This window comes from Galeopterus variegatus, unplaced genomic scaffold (assembly GCF_000696425.1).
Source record: "Galeopterus variegatus unplaced genomic scaffold, G_variegatus-3.0.2 Scaffold2290, whole genome shotgun sequence".
In the NCBI taxonomy this organism is placed as follows: Eukaryota; Metazoa; Chordata; class Mammalia; order Dermoptera; family Cynocephalidae; genus Galeopterus; species Galeopterus variegatus.
In genome coordinates this window covers 144,878-162,924 of record NW_007728401.1, presented here as the reverse complement: position 1 = coordinate 162,924, position 18,047 = coordinate 144,878, and the positions used below count along the sequence as shown (strand labels likewise).

Genomic DNA, 18,047 nt, shown 5'->3' with positions numbered 1-18,047 from the left:
GGCTGGGGGAAGGGGCTGGAAGAGAAGGGGGGAGGCGGGCTGGAGGAGAGGAGGGGGACTGGGGCAGGGGGGAGGGGCTGAAGGGGAGACCCCAATACCCCTTTGCCGGTCAGTCCAAATGGTCAGTCCGCACGCTGCTGCAGGAACCTGGCCTGGGGGGCCATGAGCCAACGTGCTTTTTCTGCACGGGGTGCGGGGCAGCAGGTGACCACCAAGGTTCCTGAATTTTAAGTGCGTTAAGAGGCCACACTGAAGGAATGGTTTCCACCCGTCGCGGAGACTCCGAGTCACCAGGAACAGCTCCAGGATGGAAGGTGCCCTCGCTGCGGCCGGCCTGACCCGGGGCCCAGCTGGGCTGCGCGGCGCCCTCACCTGCCGGGCCAGCCGGCCCTTGTCCTCCGTCTTGACGCTGGTGGACTCGTTGAAAATCCGCAGGCACTCCTCCATGGGGTCCGAGTCAAAGTCAACCTCCTTCTCCAGGGCTGAGTAGTCAACATCCTCCTCCGCACAAGCCCCAGCCCCTGAGGAGGAGGAGGAGGACGGGGCAGGGGAGGGGGGCGGGGGCTGCGAGGCCTTGAGCCGCTTGGGCGGCCCCTGTGCCTCGGGGAAGCCCAGGCTGGAGTCTGAGTCTGATTCTGAGTCTGAACTGAGGCTGGGGAGCGTGGGGGGCCAGACCAAGGGCGCCCCTGCGTCCTCGTCCTCACTCTCGTCCCCGAAGAGGTCCGCGTGGCTCAGGGCCCGCTGCTTCAGCTTGGGGGCAGCCTGGGAGGCGCCCCCATCCAGCGAGCGGGCCTTCCGCTCTACCGGCTTCCCTGACGGGGCCTTCCCGCTGCCCTTTCTGTCCGGCAGCTGGTGGGAGCCGGGGGGGCCTCTGCTGGCTGCCGGTAGCTGGGAGTCCTGGGGCCAGAGACCCCCACTTGTGGGGCTTGGCCGCCACCCAGGCCGGTCAGGCCTCTCTTTCCCTGAGCTGGCCACTGGGTTGGCCGAAGATGGCTTTTTCTTGGTCCCTTCTGGGCCCTCGGCCTTGTGCCTGGGACTGCCAGTCAGCGGGCTCTTCTTGTCCACACGGGACTTCTCCACGGGCCTCCCTCGGTCTTTGTCCCTGTTCTTGTCTTTCTTCCGGGCACTGTCCTTGTGGCCGAGGGCTGGTGGTGTCGCCTGCTTCTTCTTCTTGGGTTTTCCCTCCTTGGGGCTGCCCTGATCCTGTGAGGCTCTGGCTAGGGAGCTGGGTTTGGCCAGGGACTCCCCACCCGGGTCCCTGGGAAGTTGCCCGAGGTCGCCCACATCGTACTGCACAGCCATCTCCTTGGTCTCACGCAGGCTGCCCTCCTCGGGCTCTGGGCCCTCCTTAGGGGAAGGCTTCCTGGGGGCCTTGCTCTCAGGGCTGGCCCCACCTTTTGGGGGGCTGGCCGAGGCAGGCCCATCATCTGGGGCTGTGGCAGCATCATCTTCCGAGTCAGAGAACCGGGCATCACAGCCGCCAAAGGGGTCACAGGGCTTCTTGAGTGCGGGTGTGTAGGGCTCACTGCCGCGAGAGCCACGCAGCCTCTTGGTGGCCCTCTCATCCCTGAAGCTGGCCCTGCTGAGGTGCCGCGCAGAGTAGTTGGACAGTGGGTCATACTCCAGGTCCGTGGATGGCTTGGAATTGTCCACCACATACTTGCCACTGGCGACAGGGCGGCCATATCGCCGGGGATGGCTCACGGCCTTGGGGACATACTCCAAGGCGCCACCACCCCCTCCACCTCTGCCGGGACCCCTCTCCAAAGATGCCAGCAAGTACTTGCTGCCCAGCTCGGCAGGGGCAGCCAGTGGGGTAGGCTGGTAGCCGGTGTCAGGGGTCAACAGGCTGTGGCTGCCAAGGTTATAGTCAAAGGCCAGCGGGAAGCTGTCCTCATCCAGGCCTGCGGTGGGGCTGGTGGCAGGGTCGTGGGGCGCCAGGGCGGAGGCCTCACCCGAGCTGTACTCGCGGGCTGTCTCCAACAGCTCCTGGTAGCGCCGCTGCTCCAGCTCCACCTCGGTGCGCACAGCCTCGATGGCCTGGTTGACCAGCTCCAGCTCCAGGATGTCTGAGCGGGGCTCGTCCCCCCGACCCAGGGCGCCATTCTCCCTCTGCGTGGCAGGCTTGGGCAGCTCAGGGTTGTAGGGGTCGTAACCTAGCCCTGCAAGGGGAGAGAAAACCACCAATGAACAGGCCTGCTGGAGGGGAGCCCACACCTGTGAGGAACTGCCGCCACCTCGGCCTCTGTGGGGATGAACAGAGAATCAGCCTTCCAGAACTTACCATGCACCTGGCTTGCCTTGGCCCCCAGCAGACGCCCCCAGAGGACTGACACCTCCCACGCTGTGGGCACAACCAGGGTCTCGGGGACAGTGACAGCTATGTGGGTCCCAGGAACTTCCTACCACAGTTCATGGAACTGGCACAAGGACCTTGCCAGGACGTAGACACCGCAGATGGGAGCTGGCTGGGGCAGGGGGTGTGGAGCTCTGGGCTGGGCTGGCCACCAGGGCCTGATGGTGTTGCCCACCCGGCACTCTGCTGCAGGCACTGCTATGCCAGAAATCGTGAGTTCAGGGCTCTGCCCCCAGGCTTGTCTGCCTACAGAGAAGTCCACCGGGCTGTGTCTGCATCAGGGAGAAAATGGAGGCCACTGAAGCGTCCACTGCTAAGTAGGGCCCGGTGGACAAAGGACACGCCTGTTCCATGGACTATCCCAGGAAATCCACACACTTTTTAAGAGAAAAATATCTACAGTGTGATCCTATTGATGTAAAAAAGAAAAAGTATTGTATGTTCAAAGAATGTACAATATTTATAAAACACCATGAACTAGGGTGGAGGGTGGGGGAGGGCAAGGCATACCTTTAGCATCACTCAATCAGCATGACTTTTTTTTTTTTTTTTTTCGTGGCTGGCAAGTACAGGGATCCGAACCCTCAGTTTTGGTCTTATGACACCTTGCTCTAACCAACTGAGCCAACCAGCCAGCCCAGTATTATATCAACCTGCACAGTCAATTTGTACATTATCTACACAGCTCTAGGGCACCACCTACCAGACTAACAGCAACGCTGGCATGAGCTGCAGAGTCATAGAGACTCACCTGTGAACAGCGCTGTGGAAATTCTAGATAAAATATGAGCAAATATATAGTTCCAGGAAATATTCAATGTTACATGTTCCATGTTCAAATATTTTACCCCAGAAATTTAAAGACAGTTCACCACTAGAAATTCTATTGAACTGAAGTCTGTAATGTCTCTAAAAGAGAGTCAACAGAGTTGATGCCCTGTGGTCGGCTCAAAAATGGCCCCCAAAGATGTCCTGGAACCTGTGGATATGTCACTTCCCATGGCAGAAGGGACTCTGCAGCTAGGATTATGTTAAAGACCTTGAGATGGGAGGTCATCCTGCATTACCCAAGGGCCCAATGTCCTCACAGGCTCCTCATCAGGGGGAGGCAGGAGGGTCAGAGGCAGAGACTGGAAGATGCCGCGCTGCTGGCTTTGCAGAGGAAGGGGCCACGCATCAAGTGCTGCAGGCACCTCTAGAAGCTGGGAAAGGAGGACATGAGTCCTGTCCTGAGCCTCCAGGAGGGACCAGCCCTACCCACACCTTGACTTTAGGACTTCTGACCTCCACAGAGAATCAATCTGTGTTGTTTTAAGCCACCAACTTCGTGATAATTTGTTACATCAGCCCTAGGAAACTAATATGCACCCTAAAAATGTAAACTTTTATAAGGAAAAGTTTACCATAAAGTCAAGACACAAACAGGAGAAAACACAGTATCTACAACTTACATGACGAAAAATCCTCACTGGTTAGAACACAGTGTCATAACACCAAGGTCAAGGTTCGGATTCCCGAACCAGTCAGCTGCCAAAAAAGAAAAATAAACAAAAGAAAAATCCTTGTGTTCTTACTCCACAGAGAACTCCCACCTGTCGATAAGAAAAAGACAAAGGGCAACAGAAAAGGGACGGGAAGTGAACGGGCTGCTGGGGAAGAGACATCAATGGCCATGAAGCCACCAAGGAAATGTGTGACGAAAGGATGATCGTGTGAGCTTTTCAGTAGAGGTGACTGTAAACCCAAGCAGGGTGCCAGGCTCCGCCGCAGCCTCGCTAGCCAAGGATAGGCTTCTGTGGAGAGCAGTGTCACAAGAGGCACAATGCACCTGCTGCAGCATCACTTGCAAATGTAATAAAGGAAATGCCCTGAAAACATTAAGTGCAAGTCAACTGGGGTTAAAGAGGGTAAGCGTAACCTACAGGGATCTCTGAGTTATGCCACCACGTGAAAAACAGTAAAGGGCAGCGGGAGAGGGTAAACCAAAGTAAGTATGGCACCTCCCTGTCTTTTACAAGCGCTTCCACCAACACGATGACACCAGTGACTGGAGCAAAGACCTAGCAGGGTCCACATCCAACCAAGCCGGGGGTCCCTTTGGACAGCGACTACAGTTGTGTCAATTTCTACTGTACACAACCACTACTGCCAAAAAGGATCCGAAATGCTGACAAAGATAGTCCGCAGCCAGCTGATGAAGCAGGAGCAAGACGTGAAACCATGTAGCAAGAGGCAGACAGGTCCGCTGCCGCCCCGGTGTTGCGCGCGGGCGCCGCACGGTCCCAACCTGAGTTTACCCTTGAATGTGCACAGTGTCCGTGTAATTATCTTCAGGTATTTCCTTCTCCTATTTGCAAAACCTACATGCCCTTTGGCTCACTGGCAATTCTACGTCTGGGACCTACAGATGCACTCCCACAGGGTGTTGAGACATCTGTACAAAGAAATGATTAAATTCAAGGCCAAAAGAGCTACTTGTGAGGCTTTTCACTTGGGCACTGGTGAGAACAGCAACAGAACCAATTCTTCCTCTAGGTCCACCCCTAGGATCCGGGCAGCTGCAGAAAGAGCCAACAGTTTTCCCATGCTGCTCCTCCAAGACGTATCTGTGCTGCAGATTAACAGTCCCAAACAAGTCCCTGTCCTGACCCCAGAACATGTGGATATATAACCTCCTGTGGCAGAAGGGAGTCTACAGATGGGGTGGAGCTGAGGACCTTGAGATGGGAGATCATCCTGGTTTATCCAGGGGCCCAGTGTCCTCACAGGGTCCTCATAAGAGGGGGCAGGAGGTTCAGAGGCAGAGACTGGAAGATGCTGCGCTGCTGGCTTTGCAGACGGAGGAAGGGGCCACGCACTGAGGGCTGCGGGCACTTCTAGAAGCTGGGAAAGGAGGACACGGGTCCTGCCCTGGAGCCTCCAGAGGAAGCAGCCTTGCCCATGCCTCAACTTTAGCCCAGTGAGGTCCATCTTGGACTTCTGAGCTCTAGAACTGTAAGAGAATAAATCGTGGTGTTTTAAGCCACTGAATTTGTGGAGATTTGCCACAGCAGCCACAGGAAACTCATGCAACCTCACCCAGTGAGAAAAGTACCGTGCAAAACCGCACGGCTCGCTGCCTTTCCGTTAGAAGGAGGGAGGGGTGCTTGAACTCCTGGCATGAGAAGAGGACTCTGCAGGGACAGTGGCAGGGCCCAAGCCACCTGCAGGGAGGAGGAGGGACAGCTCATCACAGGCGGGTTGTCTTGCTTTCACCTTGGACCCATAGGAGGGTTGAGCCCATTGAAAGTTACATTTGTTTTTTGTTTTTTCCTTGGCTGGCCGGGAAGGGGATCTAAACCCATGACCTTGATGTTATAAGGCTGTGCTCTAACCAGCTGAGCCAATAGGCCAGCCCTGAAAATTATGTTTAGAAAGGAAGTAGATATCTATGCTTCCAAACACTGAGAATACGACGGCTGTGCACAGGGCTATGTGGAGCAGATGGGGAGGTGACAAACACAAGCCACAGCAGGACGGGTGCCAGCATCAGGGGCTCTCTTTGTGGGGAGTTTGCACAGTGCCAGGCCAGTGCCCAAGGCATTTCCAGAGAATAGTCATTTCATGTCCCCAGCAAGCCCCTGAAGTGGGTCTGCCCCATCCCCATCTCACAGCTGAGGACGCAGTGAGGGCTGGGGTGGAGTGACAGGGTCAGGAGCATGGCCACCCTGGCCACTCTGCCTAGAGGGGTACCCAGGCGGAAGTGGGAACGGACAGCCCCCAAGTCAGAAGGGCACTGCAGGCAGGGCAAGGGCCAGCGAGGACCTGGTGTCAGCCCCACCTAGACGCAAGGCTAGAGAGGTGGCCGGCGGCGGGGCCAAAGGCTCCCCCCTAGCCCACCCCGCTAGGGAGCTTCAGCCCTTCCCTGACCCACCACAAGTCTGGAGGCACCAATGGCAGATTCCCCCAACTACCTGCACCCGGCCATACCCCCAGGCAAGCAGAGCAGCCAGTGCCTGCCCTCCCCCAGCCCCTGGAAGTCCCAGACGCCCAGTGGAGCAGAGGGGGCCAGGCCAATGTGACTGGTGCAGGGGCACTTACTGGGCATGTCCAGCAAGGAACGGGGAGATGAGAGAAAGGCCCACTCTCCTCCCCCAGGAGAGATGGGTCAGGGTGCCAAGGTATCTGATGGATGAATGGAGAAGGGTCCACTCCCACAGGCTGTGGCTTCCACCTTGCCTTGTCAGACCCCTCAACAGGGCTCCATAAGGCAGCCTGCAAGACTGGTCCCAGCTCACAGGCAATATGCAAATATGCAAGTCAGCCAGGAGCCACCCGCAGCCCTTCTCAGAGAAACTGAGCTCAGACCTCCAAACATTCTGGATCTTGACAGACATCACTCACTACCCAGGGTCAGGGCAGGAAAATGCTCTCAGAAAGTTCTGGAAGGACCAATGCCCACCTCCCAGGGGAAGAGCCAGGCCCCACAGAGGCCCTGAGGCCACCGGGGCAGAGAGATAGGAGGGTGGACAAGGGACCTGGTCTGGGGAGGTGGGCTTGTTTTGTAACCGGGAGCCTGGGTTAGCGCTTGTTTTTTAAGGGCCATGAAACCGGCTCCCGCCTCTAGTCAGTGGACATCGCAGCCAGAGGCCAGCCTAGTCCAGTGGGAAGGGTGCGGGCACATTGGGGTCCCAGCGACTAAAACTGAAGATGAGTGTGACTCCTGGCAAGGTTCAGCCCCAGCCCCAGCCCCCACCCACACCTGAGAAGCCCACTGCCACAGGAGCATTTTCACTCACAAAAGACTGCTTCAAGGGTAAGAGACCACCCCAGGTGGGCCAGAGGTCAAGGTCAAGCTCCCCATTCAGGCCACGCCCATCTCCCCCCCATTTCTGGGACTCACCACCCTATTCTGCGGCCTCAGTTTCCCCACTGGTACCAAAGATAGCATCTGAACCTAAGCATGTCCACACAGGTCTAGAAGCTTCAAGCTCACAGCTGCCAGTGGCACAGCCATGGCTGTCTGCAGCTCAGAACTAGGCCCCCAGGGTCCCCAAGCCCCCACAAAAGCTACATGAGGCTTAAAGGTGCTGGTCCACGCCACTGCCTCCCTGGCAGCCCCATATCCAGCCCTCTGCCCCCACCTGCCTCAGAGGGCTGGGTCTTTTGGGGGACCTGGTAGAGCTGGAAAGGCTCCCAGCAAAGTGCTGTGCATGCCACTGGGGCCCCCAGGAGCCTGCCTGCCTGCCCACCTCGGGGGCACATCAAGAGGACTCAGAGGAGGCTTCCGGCTGCCTGAGAATTAATTTGGATGGAAGCAGAGGGAAGCTTACTTAGGGGTTTGGGCCAGCTGAGAGTGTGTTTGGCAAACCAGATTAATTGGCTGTTTTTCAGAAAAAAGAGCGAGTTACGGTGACTGGAAAAGCCCCCAGCCTTCAGGAGTCACCCTCCGTCCCCAGGACAAGGGGTGGGGTGCCATGCCACCCAGCTGCAGCCACCATGAGGCCACAGCACCTGCCTGGCAGTGACTTCAGGGGTGTCCCCAGAGAAGGCAACATGCCAGCATCAGAGAGGGAGGCTGGGGGTCAGCCATGGCCAGCTCATTGCAGGTGTGATGGCTGCAGAGCCCCAGGATGGGCTGGACAAACAAGATGGGGTTACTTTTCTTCCCAGAATTCTGGCTGGGTCTGGGACCTGCCACCTCCCATCCCTCCAAACCTTCCCTCTGCCCAGAAATGCCCTTACCCAGTGCCTCCACTGCCCTGCTCCCCCTGCACCCTCCCACCCCACTCAGTCCATTTGCTCAGTCACTCCCCCTCCACAGGACTGGGCCCTGGTGTCCCCAGCTCAGCATGAGCTCTAACTGCATGAATGCCACCTCTATCAGGCATTAAGACCCTATCCTGAACTTCCAGAACTTTCTCTATTGTGAGATTCCCCCTGACCAAGCCAAGGAGGCACTCCAAGCTCTCTGCCTTTCCTAATTCAATCCTCGCAACCAGGTCAGCCCACTTCACAGATGTGGAAACTGAGTGTCAGCAATGGCTAGCAGCTCCCTAAGCCCCACACTGCTGGGGAGGGGTCTGCCCGACCTCAAGGCCCTGTCTTCACCCCACCACCTTCTTCTCTTCCTAGTCTTTGCCCAAGGTCCCAAGACAGATGCCAAGAGCCAACTTTGAGCACTGATAAAGCATCAGTGGGGACAAGTCCTCCAGCCCATCTGGCATTCACAGCACGCTGACCCTGCGAGGGACACCAGGAGGGGACAGACAGTCCCTGCCCACCTAGAGTTTAGCCCCGCAGAAGGGATGAGCTGGGACATGGGCCAGTCCCAAGGGTGGAGGGCAACTAGCCTGGCCCCCAGGAAAGTTGCCCGGGTGGCCTTGAAGGTAGAGACAGGAGGACGTTCCTAAAAAGGCCACAGTGGGAGAGGATACACTGGGCTGGCCCGAGACAGCATGAGGGAGGGGCCAGCTGTGGCTCATGAGGTCCAACGCCCACCCCACTCTGAGCTTTTTTGAGAAGTGGAATGGGGCAGACAGTACCCCCCAAAGGCCATCCCCAATGGATGGCAGGGTAACCCTGAGATCCCCATAGAGGGGCTGTCCGTCCACTCCTTCCTTCCAGGCCTGGGTCTCTGCTGCTAGGGGCCTTCCCTCCTGCCCACATGGCAGGATGTCCTCAAGCCCCACTCCTGGACACCCAGCCGTCGACGCACAGCCCCACTGGACAGACAAGAACCGGAAGCTCAGAGGGAAAGGAACCCAGAGAAGAGAGCCCCGCGGCTGCCAGACCCCTGGGAAACACCATACCACCTGGACCACAGGGGACAGGGTCACCTAGAGAGGGTGGCAAGGGTGTTCAGAGGTGCACATGGGGGGCCGACCAGTAATGGGGGCTGACCGCCACCACTCAGTGTCACCTACGCAGTGTCCCTCAGCCTCCCCTGAAACGGAGGTGTCCCCACACCCACGGCTCAAAGTCCTCTGCTGAGGCTGCCTAGAGGAGCAGGGCCTGGTGTTCCCCCCAGGTTCTCCAGCCCTCCCCTCAGCTCCAAGGAACACCCCACCAGCCCCCTGACGGTGCAATGCCAGGGCTTCACGGCAGGTGGAGCAACACAGCCGGATCCAGGAGAAAAAAGAAAGAAAAAGAAAAAGGTCACCGGCCACGCCAGGGACCACCAGTGACCTCGGCTCTCTGAGCACCCATCACTGGAGCCAGAAGAATGCTGTCCAACACTCTCAGCATGAGCAGGAGTTCGCTACCTTTCAAAAGTACGTAGAAATACACCGAAGTGCAGATGGCAAAGGAGCGGAGCTGGCAAGGAGGCAGCTCGGGTGCCTGCAGGGTGGGCAGAGGCGGCTTCTCTTTCTCCTTTGCGTTTCTCCTTTCTCCCCAAACAGCCGTGAGGCGAGTTACTTCCAGGGTCCTCATAAAGACATTCACACCCTCTTTTCTGGTGGCTGTCCGGAAAAGGGATGGAACCGTGGCCTTGGCGCTGTGACCAGCTGAGCTGATACCAGCTGTGCTGACTAGCCAGCCCGAGCACATTCTAACTGTGACGCATTTCAAGTCCCCAAGCACGTTTTCCAGGGGTGGTCTCTGGGTCATCTGTCACCACCAGGAGCTCCAGGCAGCACCTTCCAGGTATTCAAAGGGAAACCAGGCATAGGGTGCCTGCACTGGGCTCTCTACGCCCACCCTGGGGCCATGCCCCGCTAGCGTTTCACAGGCTCCTCCCAGGACTGGCCATTGCATCCCCTAACAAAGAGCCTGCGCACCAGGGTCACATGTGACAATGAATGCAGGTGCTGGGGGTGAGGGTGTCAGAGGGCCCACCTTCAAGGTGGACCAGCCCTCCCCACCGCTCACTCCTCCAGCAAATGGTTCTTACTGTCCATAACAACAGAGGGCAGGTGGCGGGCAGGAGACATGGCTTGTGCCCTCCCTCCCTGTCTCATCAGTTCTTCTAAAGTCCACTTCCTCCAGGCAGCCCCCCAAGATCCTTCTTGTGGAACTAGTGATGCCCGGAACAGTGCCTGGGACACGGGAGGTGGGAGAGGCTCACTGGAGACCCTCCTCTCACAGGGCCTCCTCTACCAGGGACACAAGGTGGCAGGCAGAGCCTGTGTCCACGGCTTCCAGGTCCTATCTCCTTACAGTTGCTCCTAAAGCAGGATTCCCTCCCTCTTGCTCTGAGGACCCTTGAGTCACTGTGGAGGGGTAGGGGGGCAGAGGTCTCTCTTTATGACCGTTAACTGGGGCAAGCTGACGAGCACGCTGCTGAGATGTGCCTGGGGTGAACCACAGACTGGGTGCCCCCAAATACACCTGCCCCTGCCAGCCTCTTCCCCGCACCCAAGCCATGACCCAGCTGGCCCAGCTCAACTGTCTGCCACAGTTAGTGCCCCTCGGTGCCTTGAGCCTATCGGCTCTCACAGACATGGGCCTCTGTGGCGACTGGGCAGACCCCAGTGGCGCTCCTGAGCCTGTGCTAGGGAAGGTCAGAGGACAAGCTGGCATGTCCAGGGGACCACTGCAGCAGACACTGGGGCAGCTCTGCCTCCCCCCCACCCCCGAGGTGCCTACAGAATGTGAGAACATTCCGGACCTGTCAGTGGGCTGTCTCCCTACCCAGAATCCTGGACTGCCGGCACCCACCCCACTTCCGGCTACCAGGCAAACTCCTATTCATCCTCCAAAACCCAGCTTGGGGACACTTGCCTGACTCCCTTGCAACTCCAAGTCCCACCCCCAGAGCACGCAGGTTCTGGGGCCCACCATCAGTCCCCCCTCCCATTCTCCTCCAGCAAACTGAGGCAGCAAGCCAAAGAGATCCCTGAGGACTCCCGGTCTTCTACCCACGCGGCTGTCTCGGGGCAGGAGGAGCTCCACCCTGGCAGCCCATTCTGGAGAACTCCCAGCACCTACAGGCTTCCTCAAACAGCACACGTGGACCACCACGAGAGCTCCCGAGGACTCAGCCACTAACGAAGGCCGAGGAAAGGCAGCCAGAGAATCCTCATGAAGCTCCAGGCCGTCCCAGGAGTCTGCATCTCCTTCTGTACCTATTTCTTTTTCAGTGTTTTACTTTCTGTTGTGAAGCAGGTCACACCTACTGTACGAGGACAGCTTAAACAAAAACCTGAATCCCCGGGTGTCCCTCACTCAGGGGATTCTGAGCAGGGAGAAGAGGGGAAGGAGGAAAACTGTTCTGCCAGGCGACGGTGAGCCCTGCTCTGAGCCAGTGCAGCGCTGGGACTTTACGACACAGCTGGGCAGGACACACTGAGGCCAAGGGCGAGGCAGCAACAGGCCCAGGGGGCAGTGCTGAGCAGATGGAGGCCAGGCTGCCTCCCACCCATGCCGGGCTCTGTGCAACAGAAAGTGAAGTCAAGGCGCCCTCACCTGGGACTCCTCTCTGTCTGTGGGGGGCCTAGGCCAGGCCAGCGCACCTGCGCCTCTAGGCTGGAGTCCCCAGAGGAGGCAGCGAGCTGCTGAGAGCTCCGGGGGAGGGGCTCAGGCACCCAGCATGGAACCCCAGTGGCTCCTCCTTCCTCCCAGCTGGCTCGCTGAGACCTCTCAGGCCCTGGGAGGAGGGACGGTGCCTTCCAGGGTTTCTGTCCCTCCATCCCATTCCATCATACAAAACCAGGCCCGGTGTTGGGATGCTGGACCGGGTCTCTTCCCCCTCAGCACCACTGGCCATTGGGGCTGGATCCTTCTCCATGGTGGGGTCGTCCTGGGCGCTGCAGGTGCTGAGCAGCGTCCCTGGCCTCCACCCACTCCATGCCAGGAGCATCCCCTGAATTTACAACCATGTCGTCTCCAGATGTTCCCTACTGTTCCTCAGGGAGGCAGAACCACCAGGTTGAGATCACAGCTCAACTGATCGACACTAAGCACAGAATTCTAAAATACCAAAAAGAGCTTTATACACAAAGGCTTCCTTTGTTTCTCTACTGAAATGGCCCTAGCCTGAAGGTTCGGACTCCAGGTCAGCATCAGGGCCAAGAAACCAGGTTTTATTTGATCACTGTACTGGCCACCCCCCCCAAAAAAAAAGAGAGAGAGAGAAAGAAATCAGGTTTTAAAAGCTCCCCAGGCCCTCTGGAAGGGGCTCCAGGGGAGGGAGCTGCAGAACCTGGGGAGGGGATAAAAGCCTCAGTAAACAACACAATCCAATTTAATCTGTACGGCATGATCACAAACCATTGTAAAAAGACACCAAACTCAGGACCTTTTGCCTTCCGTGACCGGGAGGAATGCAGCAAGCTGGCAGATGTGGAACGTGGGGTAATTTTTCTTTCAACTCTTCTATGTTCTTCAATGTTTCTAAAATGAACATTACTCCCAGCTCAGAAAAAAGTGTCGAAAAAGGAAGCACCAGGTGAACTGAGGCTACATGTGCCAGCTTCCGTCCACCAGCTGCTGCCCTCAGAGAAGCGGCAACAGGGTTGAGCCTGTGTGGGGTTAAACCTCAAATAGAAAAGTCCTGACGACACCTGCTAAAGGTAATTACTCTGGAAATCCACAGCAGCCCTCCTCTAACTCTGTCTTTATGAGAAATCAAGAACAATAGAACAGAGCCACCAGCCCCTCAGTCTGGAGGCTCCTTCACTGAGGGAGGACAAAGCTTCAGTTCCCTGCTCAGGGGCCACCCCTGGACTCAGGAGTTTCCTGGAAGAGGCTTAAAAAGAAAATAAGGTGGCCTCAGCAAGAAGCTGCCTGTGACCAGGTGTTCTCCCCAGTGGCGATTCAGGGACACTGGGCAGTGTCTGGAGACATTTGTGGCTGTCACGACTAGGGGTGGGGTGTGGGGTGTACTAGTCCGTTTTCTGTTGCTTATAACAGAATACCTGAAACTGGGTAGTGTATAAAGAGAAAAGGTTTACTTCTTACAGCTGTCAGGGCTGGGAAGTCCACACTCCAGGGGGCACAGCTGGCGAGAACCTTGTCTTGGTGGGGACTCCCTACAGAATCCCATGGTGATGCAGGGTACCACACGGCGAGAATGGCAAGAGCTCTCCAACACGCTCACTTGCTTTCCTTATGAAGCCACTCCCATGACAACCCACCAGACCATTAACCATTATTCCATGAATGGATCAATCAATTCACGAGGGCATAGTCCTCATGATCCAATCACCTCTTAAAGGCACCACCTTTCAACACTGCCACAGTCTGATATCCCTCCCACCCTCTTAACACTGTTACAATAAGGGTCAAGCTGCAATGAGTTCTGGGGGGACATTCAATCCACAGCAGGGTGCCACCATCACTGAGTATGGAGACGCCAGGGACGCTGCTCCACACCAGCAGTGCCCAGGGCGGCCCCACCACAGAGCGTGACCTGGCCCCAGTGACCACAGCACCGACTATTCCTCCAGCAAGCTTCATAGCTCCCGCCCCAGACAAAACAGGAGGCCCTGCTGGCCCCTCAAAAGCCACATTGACCATTAGCAAGCGTAGCAGGCGGGGGCAGCCTGTCCCTGCAGCCACCCCTCCCTGTCTCAGTCAGCTCAGAAGAAACAAAACCAAACGCACTCTGTGCAAGGCAGCGCTGGTCTCACCGGCCTCCCTCTCCCTGACCTGACTCTCTGGACTCAAGAGCTTCCCGGTAGACACATGGTCTGCTCTCAGGATTCCCGACTAAAACGGGCAGCCTGGACGTCACCCGAGGCCCAGCTTGGGGACGGGCTGCCCGGGGCAGCTGCTGGGGCCACTCCTACCTTCTGCAGAGAGCCAGGCCTTCCTTCCCACCTGACTTTGTAAGGTATTGGCACTCAACCCCATAACTCCACATCTCTCCCAGTCTCATTGTGAAGACAGCAGCCCAGTGCTGAGTGCTGAGCCTGACACGTGCTGGGCGCCCAGAGGTTTGTAGCACCCATGGAGGTGAGCAGGAGGCACCAGGCATGGCCAGGGCCTGGGGCCTGGCCACCTGCATCCATCCCACCTCCCCCACTTACCCACTGTGTGTACACAGGGGAGTGGCTTCCCCTCTCTGGGCCTTGGTTTCCTCATCTGTAAAATGGAGATGATCACTCCTGCCACTGAGAGTCACAGCCAGCCTCCCAAGCATGTGCTAGCTCGGCGCTACCATGGCTGAGTTCCAAGGCGGGGATCCTGGAGCCCACACTGGTCACACCTGAAGAGCCAGAAGGAACAGGACCCCTTTCCTGCTGCTGCCAGGGCCTTGGACTCTGCTGGAAGGCTCAGGAGACCATCTGCCCAAGGACCACTTTCAGGTAGCACCCACCCAAACCTTAGACCCCTGCCAGCTGCTTCAAACCAATCCAAAGCAAACCTAGCCTGGCCTACCCTTGCCACAACACCCTGTACCTGGTCACCTCCCTTTACCCACCCCATTTCCTAACCTGGGAACACCCTTTCATCCTTTCTTGGCTAACCCAAATCCTATTCCTTCTAGGAAGCACAGAATTCTAGAAAATTCCACCACACTTGACCCCAATCTCCACCTTAAGAATCTCTAGCCCTAGACAATGCTCCCAGAGTCCCAGCTCAGATGCCTTCACCAGCCCCACCCCACATTTCCCGCGGTGGCTGTGAGATCCTGACCCAGACCGTGGGGTCCCTAGATGAAGAAATGGTGTGCATCTTATGTCTGTCACCCACTGCCAGACTTGTGCTGGATGGGAAAGCAACTTCCCAAGCCTGGAACTTTCCCACTGGAGGCTCCCTTGGGGTGGCCCTGCAGACTGGAGTGGGACAGTCTGGCCCCGTCACTACTGATTCACTCATTCAGGAAACTGTACTTCTAGCCACCGCTGCCACTCAGAAACCTCAGGCTTAATGAAGAAGGTCACTTGCCTAGTGGGAACCCTTCCTGGGAAAGGAGAAAGCATTTGATAAGGGCTGAAGGCAGGCAGGAAGTATCCTGTCCTCTCTAGAGGCCACTGAGGACAGAGGTCACCAGGGGGAATCTGAATGACACTTCACTTACTAATCATTGGTTTCCTCGTCATCTTTTTTTTTTTTTTTTTCCTTTTTGTCTTTTTTCGTGACCGGCAACGGATCGCAACCCTCAGTGTCGCGCCCGTACCGACCGGGACCAGCAACGGGATCGCAACCCTCGGCGTTGCTCCCGCATCTCGCTCAGCCAGTGAGCGGCGGGTCTGTATGTGGGATCCGAACCCTCGGCGGCGGGAGCGCCACCGCGCTTCCCAAGCGGCGCACTATAGCAGTGCGCCACCGGGCCGGCCCCTACAGACTACTTTTTAAATACAAAGGGGAAAAGGTACCTTTACCATGGAGAGATGATTAAATGTAACATCACCAATAATGAAGCAAATTGACATCATATCTGATGCAGTTAGATGAACACAATATAATTTATATCGGCGGGAGCGCCGCCGCACTTCCCAAGCGGCGCACTGTAGCAGTGCGCCACCGGGCGAGCCCCAGTTTCCTTGTCATCTTTGACTGCAGGCACAAAGGAGGTCAAACAGAAGCCTCGCAGAGTGGGGGCTCAGAAACCAAAACAGATCAGAATGAATTGACGCCTGCTGGATAAAATCAAGGGGCAGCTTCTTCTTCTGCCCTCCACAGTCCCCAAGTAGCAAGGCTGGGCCATTTCAGCCTCCTCAAACCCGACAGGCTTGTCAAAATCTGGAGCTGGGGGGGCCCTGGCCTCCTCCTCAGAAGGCAGCCAGATGAGTGCCTCACAGAGGAGAAAGTGGCAGAGGCCCGACAGCGTGAAAGGTTGAGCGGGAATTTGATACTGTCTCACAGGGGGAGGCAGCCTTCCACCAGAAGCTAGGAGAGGCCCTACCACCGCACCAGAGACGGGAAAAGGGCTGTTTATTCTCACCAGCAACAGGGAAATGCAGACATTCTGGGGCAAGGGGTAGGCAGATGCATTTTTCCCACGGAAAGAAGGGCAGACAGGTCTACATCATCAAACGCACCCCCAAAAATGATCTTTTGGAAAACTAACTGGCCATTTGTGATGTAGAAAGATATCAAGAGTGACGCTGCTTGGGAGGAACATCGTAAGGAGGGAAGTCAATGCTCCTCAGTTCAGAAAGCTGGACAGGGGCCGGCCCGTGGCTCACTCGGTAGAGTGCAGTGCTGATAACACCAAGGCCCCGGGTTCGGATCCCATATAGGGATGGCCGGTTAGCGTGCTGGCTGAGCGTGGTGCTGACAACACCAAGTCAAGGGTTAAGATCCCCTTACCGGTCATCCTTTTAAAAAAAGAAAGCTGGACAGCAAGACACGGACTCAGAAGAGTCAGGATGTCAGTGGCTGAGGAGATTGTCCTGTCCTCAGTCTGAGTGCTGGCGCACCTGGAAGCCAGGTAGCTCTTTGCAGAACATCACATACAATGCCAATAAGTAAATAAGTGAAGTCATGACACTGCACTTTAACAGAGTAAAAGTGACCTACATGCGTCGGGTGTCGCCGCCTCAGGAAGCCTCCCATGCCCACTCCCCTCTCCCCCAACTCCCAGCCCCGGGCTGAGCGGGCCGTGGGTTGGCAGGGCATCCGCACCTCTGCTACAGCAGCTGTGGGCACGTCGGTCTTTGCTCCTCATCGGCAGGTTCCTCACAGCAAGATCCCAGCTCAGGCAGCTAGCTCTGCATCCCCCACGCCTGGCATAGCGAAGATGCCGGATGTTCTAAGCAAATTTATGGGGGAAATTTGAGAAAATTCTACCTTTTCTTCCTGGCCAAATGGTAAAACAGGCTTATTATTTAATCCCAGCAAGGGTTTTCCTCTTTTGGAGTAAGAAAATATTATGAGCTAAAAATCACTGTTTTATAGAGAAAGTAAGACGGAATGTTTGAAACTGATGCCAAATGAGAAAATCGGGGATATCAAAACCAGGGCCTGATGAAAGGGGAAAGCCACTCCTGAGGGACAGAGGTCAACGAGGGGGTCTGAATGACACTACGCTTAATCATCATCCTTCTGGGCCTTTCCTCGTGCTGTCCCCCTTTTTCTCCAATGCAAATCCTCTCCGTTCTTAACGTCTCAGCTCACACCTCACACCTCCTACAGGACACCCTGCCTGACTGCTGGCGGCTCTCGCCAGACGCTGCCATGACACTGACAATCACCATGACGATGTGATGTGCAGTCCATTCACGTTCTCTGCCCCGCCAAAGCAGGGCACCCCTCGGAAGCCTAGCCCTGTCCCATCAGGTAGGTTTTGACTCACTCCCCGTCCGGTCGTGTGTGACACATGGCTCGACTCACAGCAGGTGCTAAGACCCTCTTGACTCAACTACTGGAGACAGTGGTGGCCGCTACAGAGGCGCAGCCGGGGGAGGTGTCGCCGAGATAAACAAGGGCTGCCACAAGCACACGGGCTTGGGTGGCGGCGGGCACGGCTCCCTCCCGGGGAGCCCGAGCCCCCTCCTCGGCGCTCGCTCTGCGCCCGCGGACGGCATGTCCTGTCCTTGCTTACACTTCACGCTCGTGGAAAGGGAGGCTCAGAGAGGTCCAGCGAGTCGCACCGGGTCCCGGGATAGGTGATCCCGGCTCCAGCTCGGCAGGTACCGTCGCCCGCGAGCTGGTGGGGAGGGAGCCCGGCCGAGAACGGAGAGGGTCCCGGCAGTGGAGTACAGACCCGGACCGGGCAACCGAGCCCGGGGCGGGCGGGCATTACCTGCTGCGGGGGGCGCCGCTCCGCCGCCGCCGCCTGGGGCGTCTGGGACCCGGGCCCCGCGATGCCGGAAGTGGC

The 18,047-nt window shown here is 57.2% G+C and overlaps 1 protein-coding gene across 1 annotated transcript in view; it reads right to left on the bottom strand.

Annotated features, from left to right (window-relative positions):
• Positions 1-18,047, bottom strand: part of REXO1 (REX1, RNA exonuclease 1 homolog (S. cerevisiae)) — a 27,006-nt gene that overhangs the window by 8,664 nt on the left and 295 nt on the right. Inside the window, exons 2-3 of the mRNA XM_008581190.1 lie at positions 17,973-18,044; positions 373-2,162 (exon numbers count right to left, since the gene is read on the bottom strand). Coding sequence (XP_008579412.1) covers positions 373-2,162; positions 17,973-18,044 — 1,862 coding nt within the window. The remainder of the gene's footprint in view (positions 1-372; positions 2,163-17,972; positions 18,045-18,047) is intronic.